At 41.8% G+C, this 26,815-nt stretch overlaps 1 protein-coding gene across 6 annotated transcripts in view; it reads left to right on the top strand.

Moving 5' to 3' along the window:
- Positions 1–26,815, top strand: part of TBC1D22A (TBC1 domain family member 22A) — a 467,234-nt gene that overhangs the window by 182,104 nt on the left and 258,315 nt on the right. For 5 of the 6 annotated variants that reach the window (XM_077834882.1, XM_077834908.1, XM_077834899.1 and 2 more), the window contains one exon: positions 5,088–5,197. In XM_077834882.1, the coding sequence (XP_077691008.1) occupies positions 5,088–5,197 (110 nt within the window). The remainder of the gene's footprint in view (positions 1–5,087; positions 5,198–26,815) is intronic. The other variant, XM_077834891.1, reaches the window with a different exon arrangement.

Raw genomic sequence — 26,815 nt, 5'->3', positions numbered from 1 at the left:
GGAGGAGCAGCAGTATCAGCCCCTACCCTCAGGAGCGGTGGCGGGGCTGGAGCAGCTGCTGGCAGTCAGCCTCCAGTGCAGGGACAGGTTGCGGGCTTCTGTGAAGTTTTGTTTATTGCCCGCGACCTGTCCCTGACTTTTACTAAAAATACTCATGACAGAATCTTAACCTTAAAAATAATCATAATTACCTTAGATTAAACAAATCTCACTTAAAATGTAAACTATTTGCTGTTGCCTTTAGCAGGAGTGCCCTCCAATGTGTGGAGTTATATCATATGTATGAGAGAACCAGATTAATTTGTCGTTTTCTTTTTATTCGCTCTATCCACTTTCCCTGAAACAACTTTTATCCTTTGTGTGTCAGACCTCCTCCTTCTCTTCTTTCACATTACTCAAATACTTCTTTTCGTTAGCCTTTTTTAAAAAAGCTCCAGAATGTGACCACATTAAATTAAAATAAACAGAAAATGCAGAAAAGATATGAAACAAACAAAACTCTTACCGAATCTACAGAATTTACAATCTAATTGTAAATGATGCTTTCCTAAGGTTAGTCTCCTTCCCCACACTCAACCTCAGTACTACCTTCAGATTTCTCCCCAGGTTCTGAACTGCTCCTATTGCTCGAATGTTCCTCTTTGCTATGCTGATGGTCCTCTTCCCCACCTTTCCCCCAGACTTCCTCAATCCATCACCAGATTCCCATTGCCTCCACTTACCTGCTTTCACAGACCTGGAGCAGTAGGAGAGAAAGTAAGAAAGAGGAACTATCCAGCTCCTTTGAAACCCTTGTTTGTAGCTGCAGAGAACAGGTACAGTTGTGGTGTGACTCCTGCTTTGCCTGTCCTGGGGTTATATGAAACTGCCCATCAGAAGCTTGAAACCTGCCTCTGCTCCTGTGTTATTTGCTGTCAGGGACTTGAGGAAGATTGAAGAAATTCCGGCTCAGCCCCGTAGGCCCTGGAAGCAGCAGGCAGTACAGCACTTTACATTACAGCTGCCCCTCTATAGACATTGCATACTGTCTATAGCAGGGGCGGGCAAACTTTTTGGCCTGAGGGCCATGTTGGGGTTCCGAAACTGTATGGAGGGCCGGATAGGGAAGGCCATGCCTCCCCAAAAAGGCCTGGCCTCCACCTGCTCCCTGGCTGCCTCCCTCAGAACCCCCGAACACATCCAACCCCCCTTGCTCCTTGTCCCCTTACCACCCCCCCAGGACCCCACCCCCATCCAACCCCCCCCTGTTCCCTGATGGCCCCGACCCCTATCCACACCCCTGCCCCTGACAGGCCCCCTGGGACTCTCACGCCTATCCAACCGCTCCAAATCCCCCGCTCTCCTCCCTGTTACCATGCCTCTCAGAGCACCAGGACTGGCAGCCATAAGTAGTACACCGTAAGTAGCACATTCCTACGGAGAGCAATTTAATTCACTACACCAGCGGCTCTCACAGCCACACTGCTTGGCAGGAGCTCGCAGCCCCACCACCCAGAGTGTTGATGGCATGGCGAGCTGAGGCTGTGGGGGAGGGGCTGGGGGCTAGCCTCCCGGGCTGGGAGCTCAAGGACTGGGCAGGATGGTCCTGCGGGCCGGATATGGCCTGCTGACCGTAGTTTGCCTACCGCTGGTCTATAGTATGATGCTTGGCTGATTAATTATTTTTGGTACCTGGACCCACCAGTGCTGCTTCTGGTTATTGGTAGAGTCAGATAAACACTGCTGACTAGTGTCAGTAATCATGGATTTAACTTCTGAAGAAAAATTCTTTTCTCGCTTCTGATTTTGCCCATAGAATGAAATCCTTGTATGTTTTACTGTAGTTTATTAGGATTGAGGGGGAGCTATGTTCTAAAGCAGCTTGTGGTAGAGGATTGTTAGGTACACTTATAGAATATATAAATAACTGCCAGTCGGTATTAATGGGCCTACCCATTATTTTTCATTATTATACTTCCTGGAATACTGGTAAAGGGGATGGGGAGTTGGGAAAAAGGTACAGAAACTTGGCTAGCACCAGAGGTATTCCTCTTCACTGCAGTTCTGAGAGATCCTAATGACAAATTTCAATGTTTTGTGATTTAGAGAGCTAGCTACTCTATTTCTTTTGGAGTGCTCTTGAGGGAGATCTCTGGTCTTTGCTTCTGGATGAGGCAATGGATACATCCTCTTTCCCAGGAATATGTTTGGCTAGGCCAGAAGGCATTTCATCTTCGTAACTTCCAGATTTGTGTGGCCATATTACTCCCCCCTTCCCCCCATCCCCCTGACACCTGGTTTCTGTGTAGAAAGGATTGTAGGATTTGCACTCTTTTTTTGGCTATTACGTTGGTTGTGGATCAAATGGATGGGTGGGTGTATTTGGAAGAGGGCTTCTTTCTTCCTTCATTTTTTTCTTTCCCTGCCTGCATGGTGAAAAGTAACTGTAAACCTGCCAGGTAGAGGACTTAAGAACAGCCCTGTAATTAGGAAGCAGGGGTAGAGCAGGTCTGGGGGATGGTGGCAGGGGTGCCGACTTTGTGATTTCCCCAGGGTGCTGCCCCTGCTCCTCCCCCCCAGTACCTCCTGTACGGAGCTGATCACTGTCAGGCAGGAGGTGCTGGGGGAGAGGGGGAGGAGCTGATTGGCAGGGCTGCTGGTGGGTGCTGAGCACCCACTATTTTTTTTCCATGGGTCCTCCAGCCCTGGAGCACCCATGGAGTTGGAGCCTATGGATGGTGGCAATAGGAATAGTGTACACATCCGATGGCTGCACCTAACCGGTGACTCCTTGCAGCCTAACCCACTAGTTGTGCTATACCAGACTTAACAGATCTTTTGTTTTGTAGGAAAATGTATGATGTTTGCCTCCAAATGATTGCTTTTTAACTACAGATTTATTTTCATCTCACTGGTATGGGTTGTTTCCATTCTGTAGTGTTACCTGGGATGATGCAGTGATATCCAACGTTGTCAGCATGAGAGCCAAACCTTATTTCCAAAAAGCTCAAGGGACCACAATTAGCGCTTTGGGTCAGATTCTCAGTCTCATTCTGCTCCCTGTGTGAAACTCTACTCCCTTTGTGTCCCTTGAAATAGTTCATGAGTTCCCTGTTGGGGATTTCTCAGTTACAACTGTCTTCCTGCCAACAGCCTCTCGTGCAGCGGGCATAGTAGGGACCAAGGGGAAGTGGTTGGAGTGCAGCTATCCCAAGCTTGGCTATTCCAAGCTGGCATATAGTTCTTTGGCCACTACAGCCAGCTGGGACAAATTAGAGCAGCACCCAAACTGCTGTAACTTGCTGCGGGTATGGGCCAGAGTATCAGGGAGTTATAATCTACTGTAGATTCTCAGTTTCTCAATTAATGCTGCTTTGTGGCCATGCAAAGGGGGAGATTCATACTTTGCTAGGCCACACACCTTGACTTAGGCAGCTCATATCCTGCTCACCTCAGGGCTCCCAGTAGGACTGGCTGGAAAACAAAAATTCCATATTGCAGAAAATGTTGAGGTTTTGCCACGTTTTTGACGCGGAGCACATTTTTGACGCGGAGCACAAATGAGACATTTAAAAAAAAAATTCATGAAAAAGAGAGAGACCCACTCCAGAATAGCTCAGAGTAGCCCAGTGGTTAAGGACTCACCTTGCATGTGGGTGACCCAGTTTCAAGTCCATCCTCTGAATCAGGCCAAGCAGGAGTTCCCACATCCCAGTAATAACCTAATAACCGGGCTGTAGGATCTCTCTCTCTCCCACCCCTCTCCCTTTATCCTGTTGTAGCTGTTCCACTTTTATAAATAATCAAATATTCATTGGGCCAGAGAGAGACTGACACTGTACCCTGGTGGACAGGGAACTCATCTGGGCTGAGGGAGACTCCTCATTAAGAGCAGGGACTTGAAACGGGGCGTGTTACATCTGAGGTAGCTAACCTCTGAACTGCAGTCTCTTGCTCTCCCTGCGGTTTAGACCAGAAATTCTATCATGGATCCTGAGAAAACTTCCCTATGAAAGTTTTGTCAAAAAGGATGATTTTCCCCTAAAAGTTTGTTTTGATGACTCAGCATTTTCTAGCAAAGTTTTGGTGGAAAAATTTCCAACCAGTTCTAGCTCCTTTAGCCTGGCAGACAGTGGGACAACCGGAGCTATTGACCCTCCTGTGATGTGGCAGGTAGCTAGCTGGGGAACTATTGCTCAGCTGCGGCAGGGAAGGGAAGAGACACCAACTACTTAGAGCGCTACCAGCTGTTTCTTAGGCTGCAGGGAAGTGGTGGGCGGCTGTTGGGGAGGTGGTGCCCACTGTATTCTATTCAAACTCTCCAGTTTAAAAATTACAGGAAATAGCTTAGGGAGCACAATTTTCACATCACTATGATTGTTTAATGCATATCTAGGGCATCATAGTGGGTTGTAGCCAGCCAGTGTGACTTTGGGAACTTTAAAAAATATGCTTTGGGTGTATATTTGTGCTGAATGCACATCTTCTTACTGTCGCTGTTTGGGATGCATTGAGCACATTATTAGAATTTTTATTCATTCATATTTTTTTATTCAAAATATTTACATTATTGTAGTGTTCAAAGTCCCCAACTGGGATTCGGGCCATTTGTGTTGGGCACTGTACCAACACTGAAAAGAGACAATCCGTGCCTTGAAAGAATATTTTTAATAGTTATTTTCTTTAAAAAAAGAAAAAACAAAGTAATACACGTGTGCACGTGCACACCCCCATACACAAAACATCTTTGCAGAGTAATCTGTTAAAAAAAAAGTTTATATATTTTAGAAGACTATTTTTATTGCTCTTGGTACTCCTCTCTCAGGTGTGAAATGTCTAGAATTATATAATTTATTGTATATGAATTCTAGTTAATTGGACATGATTCAGGATTTTCACAGTCTGCAATAAATTAAATATTCATTAACATTTAGAACCTGTAAATGACACAGTTGAGCAATAAATGATGCATTTAGTCCCTGTTAAAGAACGCGTTTTGAAGATTGTGAATACAAGGTGGCTGTCTTTGTTATCAATTATTTTTGTCAACCTTGCTTTATTTATTCTGTGCACTTCATTGACTTGTCTTTTTCCTCTTTTTCCACAAGCAGAAGAAGAAGTGGAAAATTTTGATGTTTCCAGTCTGCCTGAAGAAGTACTGCAGAACATTGAAGCTGACAGTTACTGGTGCATGAGCAAGTTGCTTGATGGCATTCAGGTAAATTGATTTCTCCTGTTCTTAAATAGTGAAGATAACTGATTAATGTCATGGCTTTGAACTACTTTAAGGATGTTGCGAAAAAGTACATGTAAGAAAATAGAGGAAAAAATAAATTTCCCCAAAGTGGAAATCTGCCATGAGTTTGGTGAAGGAGGTTTTAAAAAGTGCTGTACAACTTCTTTTGTACTGAACTTCTACATGTCTCAATACATTATGATGTATGAGAACGAAATAGGAGGTTGTGATTCCAGAGACATTTTAAGCACTTGGTGTCAATTAGTGGAGATTGTCAGCAGCATTTTGTCACATTTGTTGTTTGAAGTCTGCACATAAAATGGTCAATGAGGGACAATGAGAAAGTGGATTTTTGTAACTGACTATTTTAAACAAAATCCATTTTCTGGCAGAGTAACCTTTAAATAGGCTATCCTGATTGAAAAAAAAATAATTTAAAAAACATTTCTTAGTACCCCAGTTTGTAGGATATCTTGAGCTGTTGTCTGATTTTATAGGGGAAACGATGAACAAAGTGAGTCAAATGGACCAAATAAACAAATGCAGTCATTAAAATACAGTTTTGTATATATGAACTGTTGGAGTAAAACTGTGTCTGTAAAGGTTACAGCCATTTACATGAGGAAATAAAGCCTCAGTTAAACTTATCTGTTTTGAATAGAGGGGACCAGCATGGTCCAAAAGAGAATAATCATTAGATCCAAACATAGTCAAAATATAACATTTTAAGAGGTTTAAATTAGTCTATGCCTTAACACAAACATACAATAAAATAGGTTATTAGGGTTTTTTAAATTTTCAGTTCAGAAAGCAAATTACATGCTTTTAATTACATTCACTGCCTTATGCTATGGGCAAGTCTATACTACAAACTTTTGCTGGTGCAAGTTCTGTTGGCATAAGGCCACTGCAGTTGGTAGATTGCTTGTGCGTGTGCATACTTGGCTCCCTTGTATCGGCACTGCAGAAGTCCTTGTTTCAGTGCACAGTATGGTGCACTATGTGTAGTTATACCAGTTTTCAACTCACCACCATCCAGCACTCTCTGTTTTGGCAATGTGTAATGGGGCAGAAACGAGTTGTTAAGGGATGTCTTGGACTGGAAAGACAGGTTCCCAATATGCACCTTTCTTCATCCCATAATACTATCTCTATCCCATAATTTTCAAAGTCCCACAAATTTGCAGAGGACTTGTTGCTGTCTGCTATCTCTGGCAGAAGCCTGGAGCCTGTACAGCTCTGCACTATCGTCATAAGCGTTGCAAACACAGGGTGCATGGTCCTCTGGTATTTGCAGAGCCACAGAGAGCATAATGATTTTCTGGAGGACAGATTGCTGTGCATAGCAAGAACCAATTAAAGATTGCTGGTGGCATTCATGGAGCACCTGTAAATGTTGGCCGAGAGCACCTGACCACAGAGTACATCAACAGAAAGGGCTATGGTTAATGCAAATTATGGTTAATGCATTTCTATGGTTAATGCAAATGCTGGCGGATCACTGATGATGCTTCAGCAACATCAGTGTTGACTGGTCAGGGAAGGTGCATGACACTCACATCTCTAAGAACACAACGCTGTTTAAAAGGTACAATCAGGGACTTTCTTTCCTGACCAGCGGATTACCAGTAGCGATGCTGAAATGCCAGTAGTGATCATGGGGAACCCAGCCTACCTCATACTCCCCTGGCTCATGAAGCCGTACACTGGCCACCACAGCAAGGAAAAGATTGAGCTATTGGCTTAGCTGATGCAGAGTGAGAGTTCGGTGTATTTTGTGTAGATTGAAGGGGCACTGACATTGTTTACTCACGAGATTGGATCTCCGGGAGAAAAATATCATAATGGCAATAGCTGTATGCTGTGTCCCGCATAATATTTGTGAAGCAAAGGGGAAAAGTTGCCGCCAGCATGGAGGTGGAGTGTCTTTCTGCTGAGTTTGAATAGCCACATACAAGGGCTGTCAGAAGAGTTGTATGGCTCAGGGAGGCTAAAGAGGACTTTAAGAGTGAGCCACAGTAATGTGTTCGGTGTACTGTGCTCTATCTGGCCCTGCTGTTTGGGAGCCTGTTAGGAATTGTGTGGTGCTTGGTACATATCTATGAATAGAACACTGACAATGCACCTATTAATTCTGTGGTGCTTGCTGTACATTTATGATTATTACACCATGTTTTGTCACTGATCCCATTGTTACCCGGGGTTCTTTCAACCCAAAGCTCTTGTTAACTTTTACTCTATGCGAGGTGGTGTCAGGAAATAAATCAGGGGAGACACGGCTGTCTGACCGATAGATGGCTGGCACAAACAGGATAATGCAAAAGTGCTTTCACTTAAAGCTAAACTTTATGTAGTCTCAAGCACTTACACATGTCCACAAAATGTTAGTAAAACACCCCCAATGCTTGATAATTACTAAAGCTGAGTGTGGCTCTCGGGTGGCACAGCAGCAGGCTTCCGGTGGCCAAATCTTCCATCTGCTGGTGGGTACTGCAAGATGTATCCAGATGGAGAGTCCAAAAAGAGTCCAACTACCTCAAACTTTCCCCCCTTATTTATACATTAGACATGTCCCTTAAAGAAAACTTGTTACAAGCAGTTTCAGTGGTCCAGCAAAAGGTTCCTTCTGATTATTGATTAACCAGGTGTGGGTTTTTCCAGAGTTTGCAGCCGTGAGGCCCCCAATAGACATTCCTGGGGCACATCCTGCTCTTCTAAAATGCATGTATCAGCCACTTCCGCACAGTTCTTATCAGGAAGGACACGGGGTCAAGCTGCCCTCTCTGTGGCACCCAAAGACCCCCCCTTCCCTCCTGCCTTAGTTAAGCTAAGCCTGCTGAGTTGGCCAATTTGCAGCCTGCTGACTTGGCTGCTTTTAGCAATAAACCATATTGGTTTCAGGCACTTTACTGGTTTGCCAAAGTCTCCCCGTACAGTTTCCCCTCCTTAAAGGTCACCTTTCACACAAGGGGACCTTTACATGTTCGATGTTGCACCTTTTCTGGATGCACCTGAGTTGAGATCCAACGAAAGCTCAAGGCTCTCAGCCGAGACCGAGCAAATTATCTTCTTGTTGGCATCCCATAGTTAGCACACCAGCACAGCAATTCACAAGCAATTGCCTTAGCCTCCTTTCCCAGGTGAGGGAGGGGTGACAAGTTCGATATGTTCCTTACGAGTATCAGTGGCAGTAACCACTGACTCATCTGTTGGGGAACTTGCAATTGTGGGGAAGCTTCTGCTCTCGGTGATCATTGGGCAGTGGAGTTCACAACTGTGATCAGAGCAGTCAGTGTCAGACATTGTGGGGCAACTGCTGGAGGACTGTTAAGGTTGACACAGGTAATGCAGTGTCTACATGCACACTGCATCAACCTCACTACATTGACCATGGCTCAACGCTGCTCATGGAGGTGGTGTTATTGTGTTGGCATAATGGAGAGCTGACGTTGGTGGGAGACAAATTTAAGTGTAGACACATGCACAGCTAGGCTGACGCAAGGCAGCTTATGTCAACTATCTTTGTAGTATAGAGTAGGCCTATGTCTACACTAAAGAACCTATGCCAGCATAGCCCTCTAAAATAACCACAGCATACACTGACAGAAGGAGTTTTTTCTTCTGGTGTGGGAACACTACCTGCTTGAATAATGTTAGCAGTGTTGACAGAAGCACTTTTCTGTTGGCATAGCTGTGTCTACACTAGGATTTTTTTCAGCATAGCTATGTCGGTCAAGTCTGTTTTTTTCCCCCCACACCCCAGACTACATAGCTATGCCTATATAAGTTTCAAGCATAGACCAAGCATTACAGTAGTGTAGTAATAAATGGTGATGTATGCATACTTTAGGTATGTAATGTGTGACTAGGACAGCTCTCTGCTTGTTAATGAGGCAGCATGATCTTAACATTTGCCAAATACCTCATGTCTGAATGAGTGTGTTACTACATGTTCCCTTGAATTTGTGTGTGTGTGTGTGTGTGAAACAAATGACTTCTGTAGCTCAAGTTCAAATCTACAAGCATAGTCTGTCCCACTCCTATTCCCTCCCCTTCTTACTGAAGAGGGTACCTTAAGAAAATTAAGTTTAAATACTCTGTTTAGAAACAGAAGGTGGGATTACTTAACATCATTTGTCATCCAAAACTGTGGAAGTATTTCCTTGAGTGGATTTTCCATAATGAAAGAGTAATGGGAGAGTAACAAGAGAGGAGTGATCCCAATGTAATTTACAGGTTTAACTATTTTGGACTGCTTTTTGGTGATAGTGGGGTGTAATTCAATCCTATATGCTAGTTTTAGATGTACCAATTGTTTGCCAGCAAGACGGCTGTAAAACAGAGATCACCCTTGCACAGGGGGCAAAAAAGACATATATGAATTTATCATCTTATCAATAAGTGAAATGGAAAACATATACCATGTACATTGGCTAAACCGGACAGTCTCTACACAAAAGAATAAATGGACACAAATCAGACATCAAGAATTATAACATTCAAAAACCAGTCGGAGAACACTTTAACCTCCCTGGTCACTCAATTACAGACCTAAAAGTCGCAGTTATTCAACAAAAAAACTTCAAAAACAGACTCCAATTAGAAACTTCAGAACTGGAATTAATTTGCAAACTGGACACGATTCAATTAGACTTGAATAAAGACTGGATGTGGATGAGTCATTACACAAACTAAAAACTATTTCCTCATGCTAATTTCCCTCCCTACTGTTACTCACACCTTCTTGTCAACTGTTTGAAATGGGCCATCCTGATTATCACTACAGAAGTTTTTTTTTCTCCTGCTGCTAATAGCCCACCTTAATTGATTGGGCTCGTTAGGGTTGGTATAGCAACCCCCATTTTTTCATGTTCTTGTGTGTATGTATGTATGTGTGTGTGTGTATGTATATGTGTATATATATATATATATTTATATTTGTATATGTATATATTTGTATATGTATATATGTATATATTCCTACTGTATTTTTCACTGCATGCATCTGATGAAGTTATGCTTATGCTCAAATAAATTTGTTAGTCTCTAAGGTGCCACAAGTACTCCTCGTTGTATATACCATTAAGGAATGCTTGCCAAAATGCAGCAAACAGCAGGCAAATGGCCACTTCAGGACTGTAGAGGCTTGTCATTGCCAAATTTACAAGGCCACCAATTAGAAAAATATAGAACAGGAAATACCTAGAATTTTCTTCTTTCTGTGAGCTGACCATCATTACTTTATCTTCCAACCCAGAGCTGATATAATGCATGTTCTCTCTTAAGGCTGTATTAATTGATGACACACTTTTTAAAGAAATGCTCAGTCCCTGAAGAATCAATCTTGTACTTTTTGTTCTAGGAGTTGAACTGAAGTTGTAACAGATTGTGATTGGTATATTAATTGTAAATATGCATGTTCTGATGCTGTTTTAAGCAGTATCTAGAGTTTAAAGTGAATATACTAGCTCCACTTTTTTTAAATTATGTGGAGGTAACAGGGTTTGCCTTAACCCTTTCTGGATCTTGGTTAAAAATGTACAACCCACATTATTGTGTTTAAACCATAGAGTCTTATTGTGCTTTATTCATTTGTAGTTTTATTTTATCATGACTTAGTGTATGCTAGTTTACTGAAGTAAAAATTGTACATCTGTACGAAAGGAAGGCTACGTATATTCTATGCCTATCTGGTAATTCTGTAGCCACAGTATTATGTCTTTGTTCTTATCATTCTAATGGTGACGAATTGCTGACTGCTACTGATCATCTTTGCATAAAACACCAAAGAATTTACAATAATTTCCTATTTGCGTTTGCCACTTAAATTACTCTGTGACTCAGCAAGGTCCTTAACTAGAGTGTATATACAGGAAAGGCATTGCTGTGCTCTTGCCAGTATTACTATTTATAAAAGAATTATTCTTCCATAACACTTTCTTGCTTTATAATTTGAATGTTTCATTGGGTTAGGCATTTTGCAGAAGGACCACAAACTAATTAAGGTCAGAAGAGGTTCACTTTTTGATAAAATTGTTTATGAAATATTTAGGGAAGAAAAGTACTCTACTTTCCCTAGGGTGTTTTAAACATAATTATCCTGCTTCGAGGTCAAGTAAATAGTAGCATGCTTTCTCTGCGTAGCAGCATCTGAAAAATTTAGCCTGTTTTGTTTTTTTAATTTGACCTCTGTAAATGTGATTCATTGCTTATTTTAAACTCCATAAACGACACATTTCAAAGCACATATAACTCAAACATAGAAAATAAGCTCTTGTAATACTTAAAAAAAAATCTTATGAGGATGACAAAATAAATGTGTAATGTGTTCTCCAAATGAGAAAAGATGTATAGTACATGCTTGATAGAAAAAGTAACAAGGCATAACCAGTCATATGTAGATACAAAAAAGAGAGAAATAATTGCTTGGCAGTAGTAGCACAAAGAACGCTCTGGGTGTTATGCATAATAAATACATTATATTATTTTTTTCTCCATTGTTAATTAATACTGAATTTCTTTATCTGGTTTCACTGAAGGACCCTGAACAACTTAGTTGCACTTTCCCTAACATATGCTGCTATACCTCTCACCTACAAAAAGTGAGTTCAGTGATTACTTCTCCAAGTCTTACTTGTGTACACAAACACAAGTATGTTTGGATCAATAAATTATTTTTCAGTGAAGATGAAAGAAGAAGTAATAGGCTTGAGATGCAGCAAGGAACATTTGAAATATTATGTGGAGATGTTAAAACCTTTTATACAGTATATTAGTTGCCACTGGAAATATCCAAGGGTGCACCCATCTATCATGGGAGTATTTTATGATAACAAAATTAACCCTGCCAGTATGCAAAGAAGTGGGTGAGACTCGGACCCACTCTAGGTCCTTTTTATATTTACTCTGATAAGTTGTTGTTTTGTTTCTTTGCTTTACATCTCTTACATTTAAGTAGAATCATAGAATATTAGGCTTGGAAGAGACCTCAGGAGGTCATCTAGTCAAATCCCATGCTCAAAGTGGGACCAACACCAACTAAATCATCCCAGCCAAGGCTTTGTCAAACTGGATCTTAAAAACCTCCTAAGGATGGAGATTCCACCACCTCCCTAAATAACTCATTCCAGTGCTTCACCACCCTCCTAGTGAAATAGTGTTTCCTAATATCCAACCTAGACCTCACCCACTGCAACTTGAGACCATTGCTTCTTGTTCTGTCATCTGCCACCACTGAGAACACCCTAGCTCCATCCTCTTTGGAATCCCCCTTCAGGTAATTGAAGGCTGTTAACAATTCCCCCCTAACTCTTCTCTTCTGCAGACTAAATAAGCCCAGTTCCTTCAGCCTCTCCTCGTAAGTCATGTGCCCAGCCGCTAATCATTTTTGTTGCCCTCTGCTGGACTCTCTCCAACTTGTGCACATCCCTTCTGTAGTGGGGGGACCATAACTGGACGCAGTACTCCAGGTGTGGCCTCGCCAGTGCTGAACAGAGGGGAATAATCACTTCCCTCGATCTGCTGGCAATGCTCCTACTAATGCAGCTCAATATGCCATTGGCCTTCTTGGCAACAAGGGCACATTGCTGACTCATATACAGCTTCTTGTCCACTGTAATCCCCAGGTCGTTTTCTGCAGAACTGCTGCTTAGCCAGTCGGTCCCCAGCCTGTAGCGGTGCATGGGATTCTTCCTTCCTAAGTGCAGAACCCTGCACTTGTCCTTGTTGAACCTCATCATATTTCTTTTAGTCCAATCCTCCAATTTGTCTAGATCACTCTGGACCCTATCCCTACCCTCCAGCGCACCTTCCCCCATCCTAGTGTCATCTGCAAACCTGCTGTGGGTGGTAATTAATCCCATCATCCAGATAATTAATAAAGATGTTGAACAAACCCGGCCCAGGGACCGACCCCTGGGGCACTCTGCTTGATACCGGCTGCCAACTAGGCATCGAGCTGTTGATCACTACCCGTTAAGCCCAACAATCTAGCCAGCTTTCTATCCACCTTATAGTCCATTCATCCAATCCATACTTTTTTAACTTGCTGGCAAGAATACTGTGGGAAACCTTATCAAAAGCTTTGCTAAACTCAAGATATAGCACATCCACCGCTTTCCCCATATCCACAGGCTCAGTCAGTTCCCCAGGGGAGTCAAAGTCCTCTTTTCTGAAGTCCAGGGTCCGTAATTTGCTACTCTCCTTTCTTCCTTTTGTCAGGATCCTGAACTCAACCATCTCATGGTCACTGCTGCCTAGGTTGCCACCCACTTCTACTTCCCCTACCAATTCTTCCCTGTTTGTAAGCAGCAGGTCAAGAGGAGCACCGCCCCTAGTCACTTCCTCCAGCACTTGTACCAGGAAGTTGTCCCCAACACTCTCTCCAAAAACTTCCTGGATTGTCGATGCACTGCTGTATTGCTCTCACAGCACATGTCAGGGTTATTGAAGTCGCCCATTAGAACCAGGGTCTGTAATCTGGAGACTTCAGTTAGTTGTCTGAAGAAAGCCTCGTCTACCTCATCCTGGTGGTCTATAGCACATGCCCACCACGACATCACCTTGTTGCTCTTGCCTCTAAACTTAACCCAAAGACTCTCAACAGGCTTTTCTCCAGCTTCAAACTGGAGCTCTGAGCAATCATACCGTTCTCTTACATACAATGCAACTCCTCCACCTTTCCACCTTCCTGAACAGTTTATACCCATCCATGTGCTCCAGTCACGTGAACTGCCCCACCAAGTAGCTTGCTCTTGTCAGTTATTTTTCCTACTACTTTTGTCTGTGTGACCAAAGTTAATTTAATTCAGTTTGAACATTATTTATATTCAAAACCAAATAACTTGCTGCCTTCCCCTTCTTCCTCCCCTCCCAAACCAAACCCAGAATGATTGACCGTAGCACTAAGAGAGCCCCAAATAAGTTCAAGGCCCCATTGTGCTATGCACTCTACAAACACATGGTGAGAGACAGATTCTACCTTAAAGAGTTTACAACCTGAACAGGGCTATTGATATTTTGTTTTAAGTGTGGCTGTAGGATGTTTAAATAATCCTACTAGTTCAAAAGTTTTAAGAGTGGGGTCGAAGTGCTCAGATACTACAGGGATGAGTGCAGTGTAAGAACCTACCTACATAACAATAGAGTTGATAGACTCCTATTGATCGGTAGCATTGTTCTATCTGCTGTCCATCTAGCATGCTATTCAGTGCCAGAGCACACACTGTCATAATGGGAATTGGAGCTTTAATAAATAGCTTGTTGCCAAGCTGTGTGAAGTCTGTTGTTGAGGAATGAGGTACCAGTTCATTTAGTTTTGTCTCTCCAAAGAATAAGAAGAGTCAACAGGAAAGTGAGGCCCAAATTTCATTTGCTTGCCTTTTTAATAGAAAAATAATTTCTTTGGTTACCTCTCTTCCCCTAGGCTGTCTGATTCTAGATTCCAAAGTTGTTCAGAAAGGTACCGAGGCATGGGTTTATCAGTAGCCAATCTAGCATTGTGAAGACTGAGAATACCTTTAGATTTCCTCCCCTTCTTTTGAAAATGTATGTGGATGCGTGTTCTCAGTTGGATGACACACTTTTCAGTATAGTACTGCTGCTGTAAGTAGCAGTGTGGCTGCTGAGTCAGATTAGGTATGTGGTATTTGCCTTCTGACATAGTTAAGATTCTTGTCAGGAACGGGAAGCCTACTTTTATGTTTGCTGCTGCTTGGTTTACATATAGATAAGTTGACCCAGTTTCTTATTCCTTATCTTTCACTTTAGAGCACTTAGACTGAGTCTGCACTTAAGCTATGCGTCATAAATATGAAGGGAAGGGTAAACACCTTTAAATCCCTCCTGGCCAGAGGAGAAACCCTTTCACCTGTACAGGGTTAAGAAGCTAAGATAACCTCGCTGGCACCTGACCAAAATGACCAATGAGGAGACAAGATACTTTCAAAGATGGGGGTAAGAGGGCGGGAACAAAGGATCCTCTCTGTCTGTGTGATGCTTTTGCCGGGACCAGAGCAGGAATGCAGGTCAGAACTCCTGTAAAGGGCTAATAAGCAATCTAGTTAGATATGTGTTAGATTCTGTTTTGTTTAAATGGCTGATAAAATAAGTTGTGCTGAATGGGATGTATATTCCTGTTTTTGTGTCTTTTTGTAACTTAGGGTTTTGCCTAGAGGGATTCTCTATGTTTTGAATCTGACTACTCTGTAAGGTATTTCCCTTTCTGATTTTACAGAGGTTTTTTTTTTTACTTTTTCTTTAATTAAAATTCTCTTTTAAGAACCTGGTTAGTTTTTCCTTGTTCTTAAGATCTAAGGGTTTGGGTCTGTGTTCACCTATGCAAATTGGTGAGGATTTTTATCAAGCATTCCCCAGGAAAGGGGGTGTAGTGCTTGGGGGGATATTTGGGGGGGGGAGACGTTTCCAAGTGGGCACTTCCCCTGTTATTCTTTGTGTAACACTTTGGTGGTGGCAGCTTTTAACCTAAGCTGGTAAGAATAAGCTTAGGGGGTCTTTCATGCAGGTCCCCACATCTGTACCCTAGAGTTCAGAGTGGGGAAGGAACCTTGACACTATGTCAGCACCGCTACATCAGTCAGCGGAGTGAAAAACCACACCCCTGACTGACACAACTATGCTGACAAACCCCACACTGTAGACACAGCTGTGTCAATGAAAAAGGGCATCTTTCATTGTAGCTATTGTGGGTCCTGGAGGTGGTGTTCCTACACTGATAGAAAATCTTCTGTTGGGGTAAGCTGCATTTACACTTGGCAGCTATACTGGCATAGCTTTGCTGACATAACTGTGCCTGCGTAGGCTCCATAATGTTAACATAGCCTTACTCATGCTGTTTCTTGGTGTTCTGAGATTTCTGATGTAAGGGTACCTTTGCTCACAAGTTAGAGAGATGATTAGTCTTTGTATGTTTTCGAGCAGTCTCTGCCCCCTCCCTTAAGTGTTGGAAATTTTAATAGTAACTATTTTATCCTAAAATTCTCAGTGTTATCTTTGTTTCTTCAGTCTCTCTTCTTTTATATGTGACTAGTTACGAATCTCATCAATATTTATCTGTGTCCAGCAAGAAAACAGGTTTCATCCTCTTTGAAAATGTTTTGGTACGTGGGACCCATGAACTCCTCAATGCCGACTGGTAGGGGGATTACAAGAATATCCTGATTCTGGCATGTAGATTCTGGTTCATAAAAGAATGTCATATGAGGTCTTAAATAAAAGCCAGGGTCATGCTGGTCACAAATATTGTTGTGAAATGCATGTACAAATTTTACATAAAGAGTTATGTATGTATACTAGAAATATATTCTAAGGTTTGTATCAAGGTAGAACACAAGTGCTGGCTTCTTCCTTTCCCCAGAGGTGCTCAACTCCTGCTCAGTCCCTGTCCCTGCCCTCACTCCACCCCTTTCTGTCCCACCCTGCCTCTTCTTGCCCAACTCCATGCCCCTCCCCCCCAGAGCATGCCCCATACCCGCTCATCCTGTACACCGCAGAACAGTTGATTTTCAGCGGGTGGGAGGCACCAGAGGAGGAAAGGGAGGAGTTGATCGGTGGGGCTGCTGGTGGGCGGAAGGTGCTGGGGGGAAGGGGAGGGTGCTGGCTGCTGATGGGTGCTAAGTACCCACTTAATTTTTTTCTGTGGGTGCTCTAGTCTTGGAGCACTCATGGAGTCGGCTCCTATAAGGTAGAATTGACAAACAAGTTTTCTGTCAGAAAAAAATACAGTGGAACCCCATTTATCTGAGCCTCCCTTATCCGGCTCTCCATATTAACCAAATCACCCTCTCCTGGGTGGCTGGGGCTTCTGCCATGCCTGGGGCTGACAGCCCGAGCCCTGCCACTTATTCTCTAGTTTATCTGGATTTTTGGTATCTGATCTGGCTCCAGTCCCAATTAGATCAGATAATCAGGGTTCCACTGAATGTTTGTTCACTTTTCTCTGTGTCAATATATAAATTAAGCATTCTAAGCCAACACAATGGGAGTCCCATTTACATATGAAGTTAAGGAGGGGGGATTTGTAATCAACAGGGAGGCAGCACACCAGAAGTTATGCAGCGAGCGGTTTTTCATGATTTTTGGTACCAACTATAAATGTTGGGGGATATAAGGAGAAGGAAAGGAAGACACCCCTTTGTCCTGTACGTAGGACGTAATCAGGCACTGCGGTTATATTAATGAAAATGGGATTCCAACCTGCCCTTGTTGAAATGCTGCAGAGGACATTTGGGGTGAAGTAAACTTTAGACAGGAGGCTGGCATGTTAAGTATAGTTTCTAATAATCATGTTATGATTTTGTTTATATGCAACCCTTTTGTTTCTGTTACTCTTTCTCACTGTCTCTTGAATCTTTGATAAATTTCCTGTTGTTTTCACTATAAATATACCTCAGTGCTGTGGTATTATATAGGGAGCTGAACTTGAGTTGAATCATTCAAGCTGGTGTTTACTCTGTTCCCATGGGGACAGCAGACTTGGTATTTCTGTGAGTGTTCAGTGGAGAAGGGGCTGAAGGCTACAGGAGACTGCTTCAAAGGAGGTCAGGATCTGGGGTACACTTATTGTTAACCTGCAAGGTGAAATGAGGGGTGGGGTAGCCTAGAGGAGATTTTTTGGGTGGCTAACAGACTGGGAATGTCAGGGAGCTAACACTGGGTTAAGCACAAACAAATCTCCTAGCTGGAGGCCAGGAGAGTAACCGGGTGACTCTCAGTCCTTGGTACCTTGAGAATAGTCAAAGCATGGATTTGTTGAGCAGAAATCTTGAAGCTTTTCATATATTCACATTTTAGAGTGTCACTGCAGTCTGTATTCTGTTTTATAATTGAACCATGTCAGTCACTTTTGACTATCTATTCTGTTTGCTCAATCTTTACTTATCCATGACCTTAAATCACATAGAACCATAGAATCATAGAATATCAGGGTTGGAAGGGACCTCAGGAGGTCATCTAGTCCAACCCCCTGCTCAAAGCAGGACTGATCCCCAATTAAATCATCCCAGCCAGGGCTTTGTCAAGCCTGACCTTAAAAACTTCTAAGGAAGGAGATTCCACCACCTCCCTAAGTAACACGTTCCAGTGTTTCACCACCCTCCTAGTGAAAAGGTTTTTCCTAATATCCAACCTAAATCTCCCCCACTGCAACTTGAGACCATTACTCCTTGTTCTGTCATCAGCTACCACTGAGAACAGTCTAGATCCATCCTCTTTGGAACCCCCTTTCAGGTAGTTGAAAGCAGCTATCAAATCCCCCCTCATTCTTCTCTTCTGCAGACTAAACATCCCCAGTTCCCTCAGCCTCTCCTCATAACTCATGTGTTCCAATCCCCTAATCATTTTTGTTGCCCTCCGCTGGACTCTTTCCAATTTTTCCACATCCTTCTTGTAGTGTGGGGCCCCAAACTGGACACAGTACTCCAGATGAGGCCTCACCAGTGTCGAATAGAGGGGAGCGATCACGTCCCTCGATCTGCTGGCAATGCCCCTACTTATACATCCCAAAATGCCATTGGCCTTCTTGGCAACAAGGGCACACTGTTGACTCATATCCAGCTTCTCGTCCACTGTAACGCCTAGGTCCTTTTCCGCAGAACTGCTGCCTAGCCATTCGGTCCCTAGTCTGTAGCGGTGCATTGGATTCTTCCGTCCTAAATGCAGAACTCTGCACTTGTCCTTGTTGAACCTCATCATATTTCTTTTGGCCCAATCCTCCAATTTGCCTAGGTCCCTCTGTATCCACATCTATTTGTATCCTATGGTCTTTTGTACCAGAATCTGAGGTGCCTCGTCCCAAAGGAAACTCCTACAAAGCTCTTCTGCAGAATTGGATACTTCTTATTTTTATATGTTCATGTCATGTGCCATATATGAGTAATGTAGGCATTTGTGTTCTTTGCACTCAGTTTGATAATTTCATACTTTAAATATATATTATGGTATTTTTAATATATAACTTATCTTTGAACATTCCTGAAAACTAGTGAATCTCACAACTTGTACCTGATTGGACATTTTCCTCTGGAAATATGTTTACTTGCAGATATTGGCGGCCTGCTATAGCTTAAACAATGTCTGAAGACTTACTGAATATACTAATCATCCATTTGATTGCCAGCATATTCTTATTGACCCATAATTTAAAAATTCCTGAAAAATATATAGAATAGTTTCCAAATTTACAGATATTATTAGTTTGACAATTTTATAATGGGTTTGAACTTCAGCAAAATAAAACTGATCCTACAGTTTTCTCCTTCCACCTGACTAGATCAACATTCACTAATGTTTATTTTCTAATTACTTTTTTTGTTTTTTGTAAAGACTCCTTACAACACAATCCCATGCAGAATCCCAGTAACATGCAGATAAAAAGTTCACATTGATTTGTCTCACTGACAGGTCTAACATTTGTATATAAAATTGAGTACAACACCTCATTTAAAGTTCAGTACAGATTAACAATACAAAGTTTTTTAAAAAAATAGGTACAGCTAAAATAACTTTTAACAGCAATTAAATAACCAGAGGCACAATACATAAGCATATACTGCATAAAAGTTCTACTCAAACAGAATTAAAATAGAAAAATTAGCAATAAAATATTAATATGGTTACTGCAGGCAGGACCTGTGAATTTGAGAATATGAGACTGTTTACGCAGTTCCTTAGGGTGGGAATGACTTGTGTTGCTTATTAGCAACTCCTATGGCTGATTAAAGAGCAGGATTTACAGGCTTCAAAAGGAATCCTGTCCAGTCTTCTGTAATTAGATAATTGTTGAGAAAATGGGTCATCAAGGAGGGGTTGTAAATTGTGTGTGGGGTCGAGGAGAATGGATAGGCTTCTCTGGGACTTCAGGGCTCTGTAAGGGATCCACACTTTGTCTTAAGTAATACATTTCTCTTTAAGTTTCTCTCTAACATCAAAAGTTCTCTTTAACATCAATTCAAATACTTACCTTAAGATTGCTATGTTTGTAGCTTTAGTTTATTAAGCTCTCAGGTGTTGGTTTCTAATTGACGCTGCTCAGTTTTGGAAATATCTGGGTTTCACTTGCTATTCTCAGACGTTTAAAACAGGTATTAACATAGTTACTCCCATACTAGCATTACAACATCTAACTTGCATACTTATTTCCATACTACAAACTAGATAACTGATCTTCCAGCAATTGCCGCTGTTACTCAGGTTTGTGAGACAGGTTCTGGGTAATTCCTATTTAGTGTCTTCTGATAATGTAAAGGTTCTTTCCTTCTTATATTAGTTGCTTGCCTAAGTGGGATTTAGAGAGTCACATAGATTGATCTGTTTAGCTTTCTGCCTTTTTCCTTCAGCAGCAGCTACTTTGGGGAAAATGTTCTGGCATGGATTTGTTGAACACAAATCTGTTTGAAGAATTTGTGTAAATACTTAGCTTTTTTATTCTAGGGAGTCAGTCCAGTTTGTAATGTAATAATTATACAATTCTTTAGTGATTACATATTGCTAATAGCCTGCTACTAGGCTAACACAGCTAATTTTTTTTTTAAAAGGCTATTGGCTGTATGCAGCTGATCATGCTGTCTGTTATCATACTGGGTATTACAAAGCTTGCATATAATGTTACCCTGTAATCCCCAGTAATGTCAGAAACATCTAGAACAAGGTTGGATCTTTCCTAGGCTTGTTCACCTTCATTATGGTTCAGAATTTTGGTATTGTCTGTTGTCAAATAGCAATACTCTTTCCTCAGAGATCATAAAAGATAGAATTTGTGGTGTTGATGATAATTGGCCAATATTATGGTTAAGATTGAGCATGTAATGGATTAGTGGGTCAAAACTCTTTCCTGCTTTGTAAATGCAATATAAAGTGAGTATCAATAAGCAGTGTCCCTTGCTAGTTAGGTGTACAGTTGGAATCCTATTTTCATTAATATAACCGCAGTGTGCTTGGTCTGGAATTGAGAGTCTCAGTGGACTCTGTCCTGCTTTTGCCAGTGGCAGGCAAGACCAGGGTATAACTTCCTTCGAAGTGGAGACAGGAAGGGAATGGAGGGAGAGGAGGAGGAGGATGGAGAGAGAGAATTTGGGTCACTGTAACAATACTGTCCAGACTGCTTTCTGTTGGTTAGTCTGGCTCTACTAGTGGTCAAGTAGAATTCACTGTAGTTCTTTGGCGAGCACTAAATTCTGTGGCTTTTGCTGTGGATGTGGAGTGACAGAAAACTAGAAATCCTGCATTTAGTTGAAGAAAGGCCTAAATTCTGTATTGTAACTAAAGTCTACAGAAGACTGACCTCTTTTTTGGGGTAAAACTTTCAAGATTGCTGAAGATTATCATTACAAGATACTTGAGAGCCTAAGGGCATGGCTACACTGGAAACTTCAAAGCACTGTCACGGGAGCGCTCCCACTGCAGCGCTTTGAAGTGCGAGTGTGGTCGCACGCGAGCGCTGGGACAGAGCTCTCCCAGTGCTCCTGGTAATCCACCTCACGAGGGGATTAGCTCCAAGCGCTGGGAGCACAGCTCCCAGCGCTTGGAGCCTGTTTACACTAGCGCTTTAAAGTGCTTGGACTTGCTGCGCTCAGGGGGGTGATTTTTCACACCCCTGAGCCAGCAAGTTAGAGCGCTATAAAATGTAAGTGTAGCCAAGCCCTAAGTCTCCTTGAAAATTAGGGTAAAATTTTCAAAAGTGAGTTTCTCCTGCAAAATATGCTTATCCTGTTATGTCATTTTTTCTACTCACACGTATCATTTTCCCCCTTCTTACTCATGATTGTGTGTGTCTCAGACAAAGATGGTATATGAGAACAAAAAAAGACACTTTGTGACCTGTATGTTCAGCAACTTCAGTAATTAAAAATGTCACGTTTGAAGGGTGTGAATTTTTATTATAATATAATAAAACAACCCCCCGAAATAATCAAAACTAGCATCTATTTCCACTGTACATAAAATAATCTGAATAATCAAATACATTCAAATGTGTTTTTACACCAACAGATAAGTCAACATAAGAAAGGTCATACTGGGTCTGGTCCATCTAGCCCAGTGTTCTATCTTCTGATAGTGGCCAATGTTAGATGCTTCAGAGGGAATGAACAAAACAGGGCAATTTTGAAAGATCATCATGTCCCAGCTTCTGGCTATTGCAGGTTTAGGAATACCAAGAGCATAGGGTTGCGCTGCTGACCATCTTTAGTAATAGCCATTGACCTGTCCTCCATGAACTTATGTAATTCTTTTTTGAATCCAGTTATATGTTTGGCAACAAGTTTCACAGGTTGACCATGTGTTCTGGGACTTCCTTACCGTTATGTTAAATCTGCTTCCTGTTAATTTCATTGGGTGACCTCTAGTTCTTATGTTTGTGAAAACATAAATATAGCTTCCTATTCATTTTCTCCATATCATTCATGATTTTATAGACCTCTATCCTGTCCCCCCTTAATTGTCTCTTGTCTAAGCAGAGCAGTCCCAGTCTTTTTAATCTCTTCTTGTATGGCAGTTGTTCCATATCCTTAATAATTTTTGTTGCCCTTCTCTGCACCTTTTCCAATTCTGATCTATCTTTGTTGAGAAGGGCCATCCACAACTGCGTATGTTCTCAGATTAAATAGCTTATTGACATGACTGACAAGTTGATGAGAAGTTAAACTTATTGAATCCTGTGTTTTTTAAAACCTGTCTAAAAGGAGAGGCTGGCATCTGTCTTCATAGAATCATAGAATATCAGGGTTGGAAGGGACCTCAGGAGGTCATCTAGTCCAACCCCCTGCTCAAAAGCAGGACCCATCCCCAATTAAATCATCCCAGCCAGGGCTTTGTCAAGCCTGACCTTAAAAACTTCTAAGGAAGGAGATTCCACCACCTCCCTAGGCAACGCATTCCAGTGTTTCACCACCCTCCTAGTGAAAAAGTTTTTCCTAATATCCAACCTAAACCTCCCCCACTGCAACTTGAGACCATTACTCCTTGTCCTGTCCTCTTCCACCACTGAGAATAGTCTAGAACCATCCTCTCTGGAACCACCTCTTAGGTAGTTGAAAGCAGCTATCAAATCCCCCCTCATTCTTCTCTTCTGCAGACTAAACAATCACCGTTCCCTCAGCCTCTCCTCATAAGTCATGTGTTCCAGACCCCTAGTCATTTTTGTTGCCCTTTGCTGGACTCTTTCCAATTTATCCACATCCTTCTTGTAGTGTGGGGCCCAAAACTGGACACCGTACTCCAGATGAGGCCTCACCAATGTCGAATAGAGGGGGACGATCACGTCCCTCGATCTGCTCGCTATGCCCCTACTTATACATCCCAAAATGCCATTGGCCTTCTTGGCAACAAGGGCACACTGCTGACTCATATCCAGCTTCTCGTCCACTGTCACCCCTAGGTCCTTTTCCGCAGAACTGCTGCCTAGCCATTCGGTCCCTAGTCTGTAGCTGTGTATTGGGTTCTTCCATCCTAAGTGCAGGACCCTGCACTTATCCTTATTGAACCTCATCATATTTCTTTTGGCCCAATCCTCCAATTTGTCTAGGTCCCTCTGTATCCTATCCCTGCCCTCCAGCGTATCTACCACTCCTCCCAGTTTAGTATCATCCGCAAATTTGCTGAGAGTGCAATCCACACCATCCTCCAGATCATTTATGAAGATATTGAACAAAACCGACCCCTGGGGCACTCCACTTGACTGTCTCTTGCATTGTATTGAATGATTGAAGATGACCCTAAACAGCAGATCAGAGATGTACGTTGACATTCCGCTTGGTGTTTCATAGTTGTAATGAGCATTCCTCTGATGGCCTAGTATATTAACACTGAGAATATTTTCATGTTATGGATTGTCACAGGAAATTTAGAAAGTCTTCAGAGAATGAGGATTAGTGTCTATTTAAATGTAGAGATTTTAGGACTGGGCATTACAGGAAAAATTAATTTTTTTTTTACTCTCATCCTTTATCATAGGTAATAGTGTGTATGTACACGTACAAATCTCTGAGTACGTTCGTGCATGTCTCATACTTGTCTGTATTTTTAGTGGTGGGTGTCATGCTGTCTGGAGTGATTCATGACCATGCCTGCCATCCTCATCCAAACTGGTGGTATGTTTTATAATTAGATTTCACCAACTCAGTAACAAATGTGAACTGCTGGATCACAGTAACAGTCTTGCCATGGAGTCAAAGATGGTCCCCTTGTTCATTCCAGTCTATCTGGCCACCCAGAAGACCTGGATTTTAGTGATAAATAGTCCAAAGATCACAAAATATTCAGGTTGCTCCCAGTCCCAAGAGACCAGTAATTTACGTCCTAATCAGAGCCGTAATTAAGCATTTTAGCACCTGGGGCGAGCAATCATATTTGTGCCCCCTACCATTTTTTCATAATTTTTCCGCCAATTTTTTCCACCCCCGCAGCTTTGTGGCAGCCCCACTCACCCTGCCCTGGTTACAACCCTGCCTCAGATCAATTTGCACTTTAGCTCTCACACTGAAGACAGTGCCTGTAGCAGCTCCACACAATAAAGGTGCTATATTTTTATATTAGTGTTAAGTTGTTGTCACATATGTTATGTAATTGTACAAGTAGGACTAGGTATGAGTAGGAAGTTAAGTCCTGCCAGAGGACTTAGTGGTGCCAGAGTTGTTACTTGCAGTCTCTTAGTGGATCCATGATTATTATAAGCAAATATTACAACACTTCCTACTTTTTAGATCCTCTATCCTGAGTATTATTGTGTTAAACCTTTTTTTTTTTTTTTAAAGATTGTCCACAGTGCTATGTGATTGGACTGTACATAGCAAAATGGGCCTCAGATTCTGATTGAGACCTTTAGATTCTATCAAACACAAATAATAGATTTAGTGCCTGTTTTTATAAGATATTGGTATGTTATATGGCTAGTACCAATGATATGGTATTGTGTTTGAAGAGCCTTGCGATTAGAAATCATGCAGAACCTCTCCTGTAATTTAAGAAATCGCTACAAGTTTTAAAAGTAAAGTTTTATTAAAATTAATGGTTACAGAGTTCTCAAATCCACGTTATTCTGTAGTGGATTTGTTGGATGAATTGCAATGTGTACTACTGAGTACCTTCAAAAAAATTCTGTTTCCAACACAGGTGTACTCCAGGATACTGTCCGATAGTTCCTATATAATACTATAATTTCTATCCTCATGTTTTTAACTGACAAGAAATCTCTTAAGTGAGGGCAAAAAGTCACCTTTGGAGGAGTGATACCATTGACATACAAAATAGTGATCAGTATCTTAAGTTTTCTCTGGTTTTCTGACTTCAAGGAGTCATAAGATGAACCAACAGTTGTCAGAGTTAGAAGAGCAGTAGATAAGTGAGTTAAAATATTCATTACTCTTCAATATGAGAATTAGGATAATGTAAAGCCTTAAAGGCTTTTGTTCTTCTGTGCACCTGTGATGGTGAGAAAGGGTTAAAGGCCCAGTTAGTCACATTCACTTCACCTGGGTGGTAATTCAGTAGTTACTTGTCAGCCAGGGAGGTTAGGGCTAAAGAAAGATCAGATGATAACTCAACAGACACCTTGGCCTTTTATAAATAGACTTGAGAGAGTTCTGTCAGGGGAAGAAGCCACAGGGAGCAGACAGGCAGGCTCGTGCCTGAGAAGGACCAAAGTACTGAAAACTGTTGGAGGCTAGAGGACTCAGGAAAAGGTAGGTTGGATGGGACAGTGCTTGATCCCAGAGCTGGAGAAAGACAGTTGAACTACAGGAAAGGATTCATCACTAGGCCCAGAAGATAAGTTGATTTGGGACTTTCAGCTGCACTTGAACATTTTGTTATCCTGGAAAGGGTTTGAACTAGGAGCCTCTCAGTCAGAGGGCTGAGTGGCATGCAAAGGCAGATGGCCTTGGAGAGTGCAAGGGAGATGAAAATTCCTGCAACCTTCCACTCTGAAACAAGGAGACAATCTGGTGGTGATTGTGCACTACTACAACACAAAGTGGGCCTGATTCTGCCAGGTGCTATGAAATTTGCATGGTACTTCAAAATGTGTCTCTTATTACTTGGATTATTTTGTCCTTAGTTCAGGTTAATTATCTGGTAATAATTTGTTAGTCTATTCCTGTAAAACCAAAATAGTGCAAACAGTCGGTTACATGTGGCATAAATGGAATAATTTATAAATCTGATTGAGTCTGACCTATGTGATTTTTTAAGAAGGATACATTTTATTTTTTGTACATGAGGTAAAAAGAATACTTGACTTGGCAGTGGTAGATGTCTGTTAATATGAAAAAATAGGGCTTGCTTTTTGCATTCATTATATTAAAAATAAAGATTATAAAACCGTAAAAAGTGAATACATTGTGTGGTATTTTCAGTCTATTTTTGTAAATTGTATCTCTTACATTTTCATCAAGGATTTGTTTGTGGATATTTTGTCAGACCCAAAGAGGTGAGAAGTGCTGTAGTGTTGTTCTTATGCTTGGCTACATTATTATTATTATTGAAGTTATTGACAGGTGTACTTTTTAGTTTTAGCTGATTCCGTTTCTCCTTCAGTGACTACATTAAAAGCTGTCTTCCAGTTTTGTTTTTTCCTTTTCAGTACTTTTT

Source organism: Eretmochelys imbricata, chromosome 1, assembly GCF_965152235.1.
Source record: "Eretmochelys imbricata isolate rEreImb1 chromosome 1, rEreImb1.hap1, whole genome shotgun sequence".
Classification (NCBI taxonomy): Eukaryota; Metazoa; Chordata; order Testudines; family Cheloniidae; genus Eretmochelys; species Eretmochelys imbricata.
The sequence above is the reverse complement of the archived record's forward strand: the minus strand, read 5'-3'. Positions and strand labels throughout refer to the sequence as shown.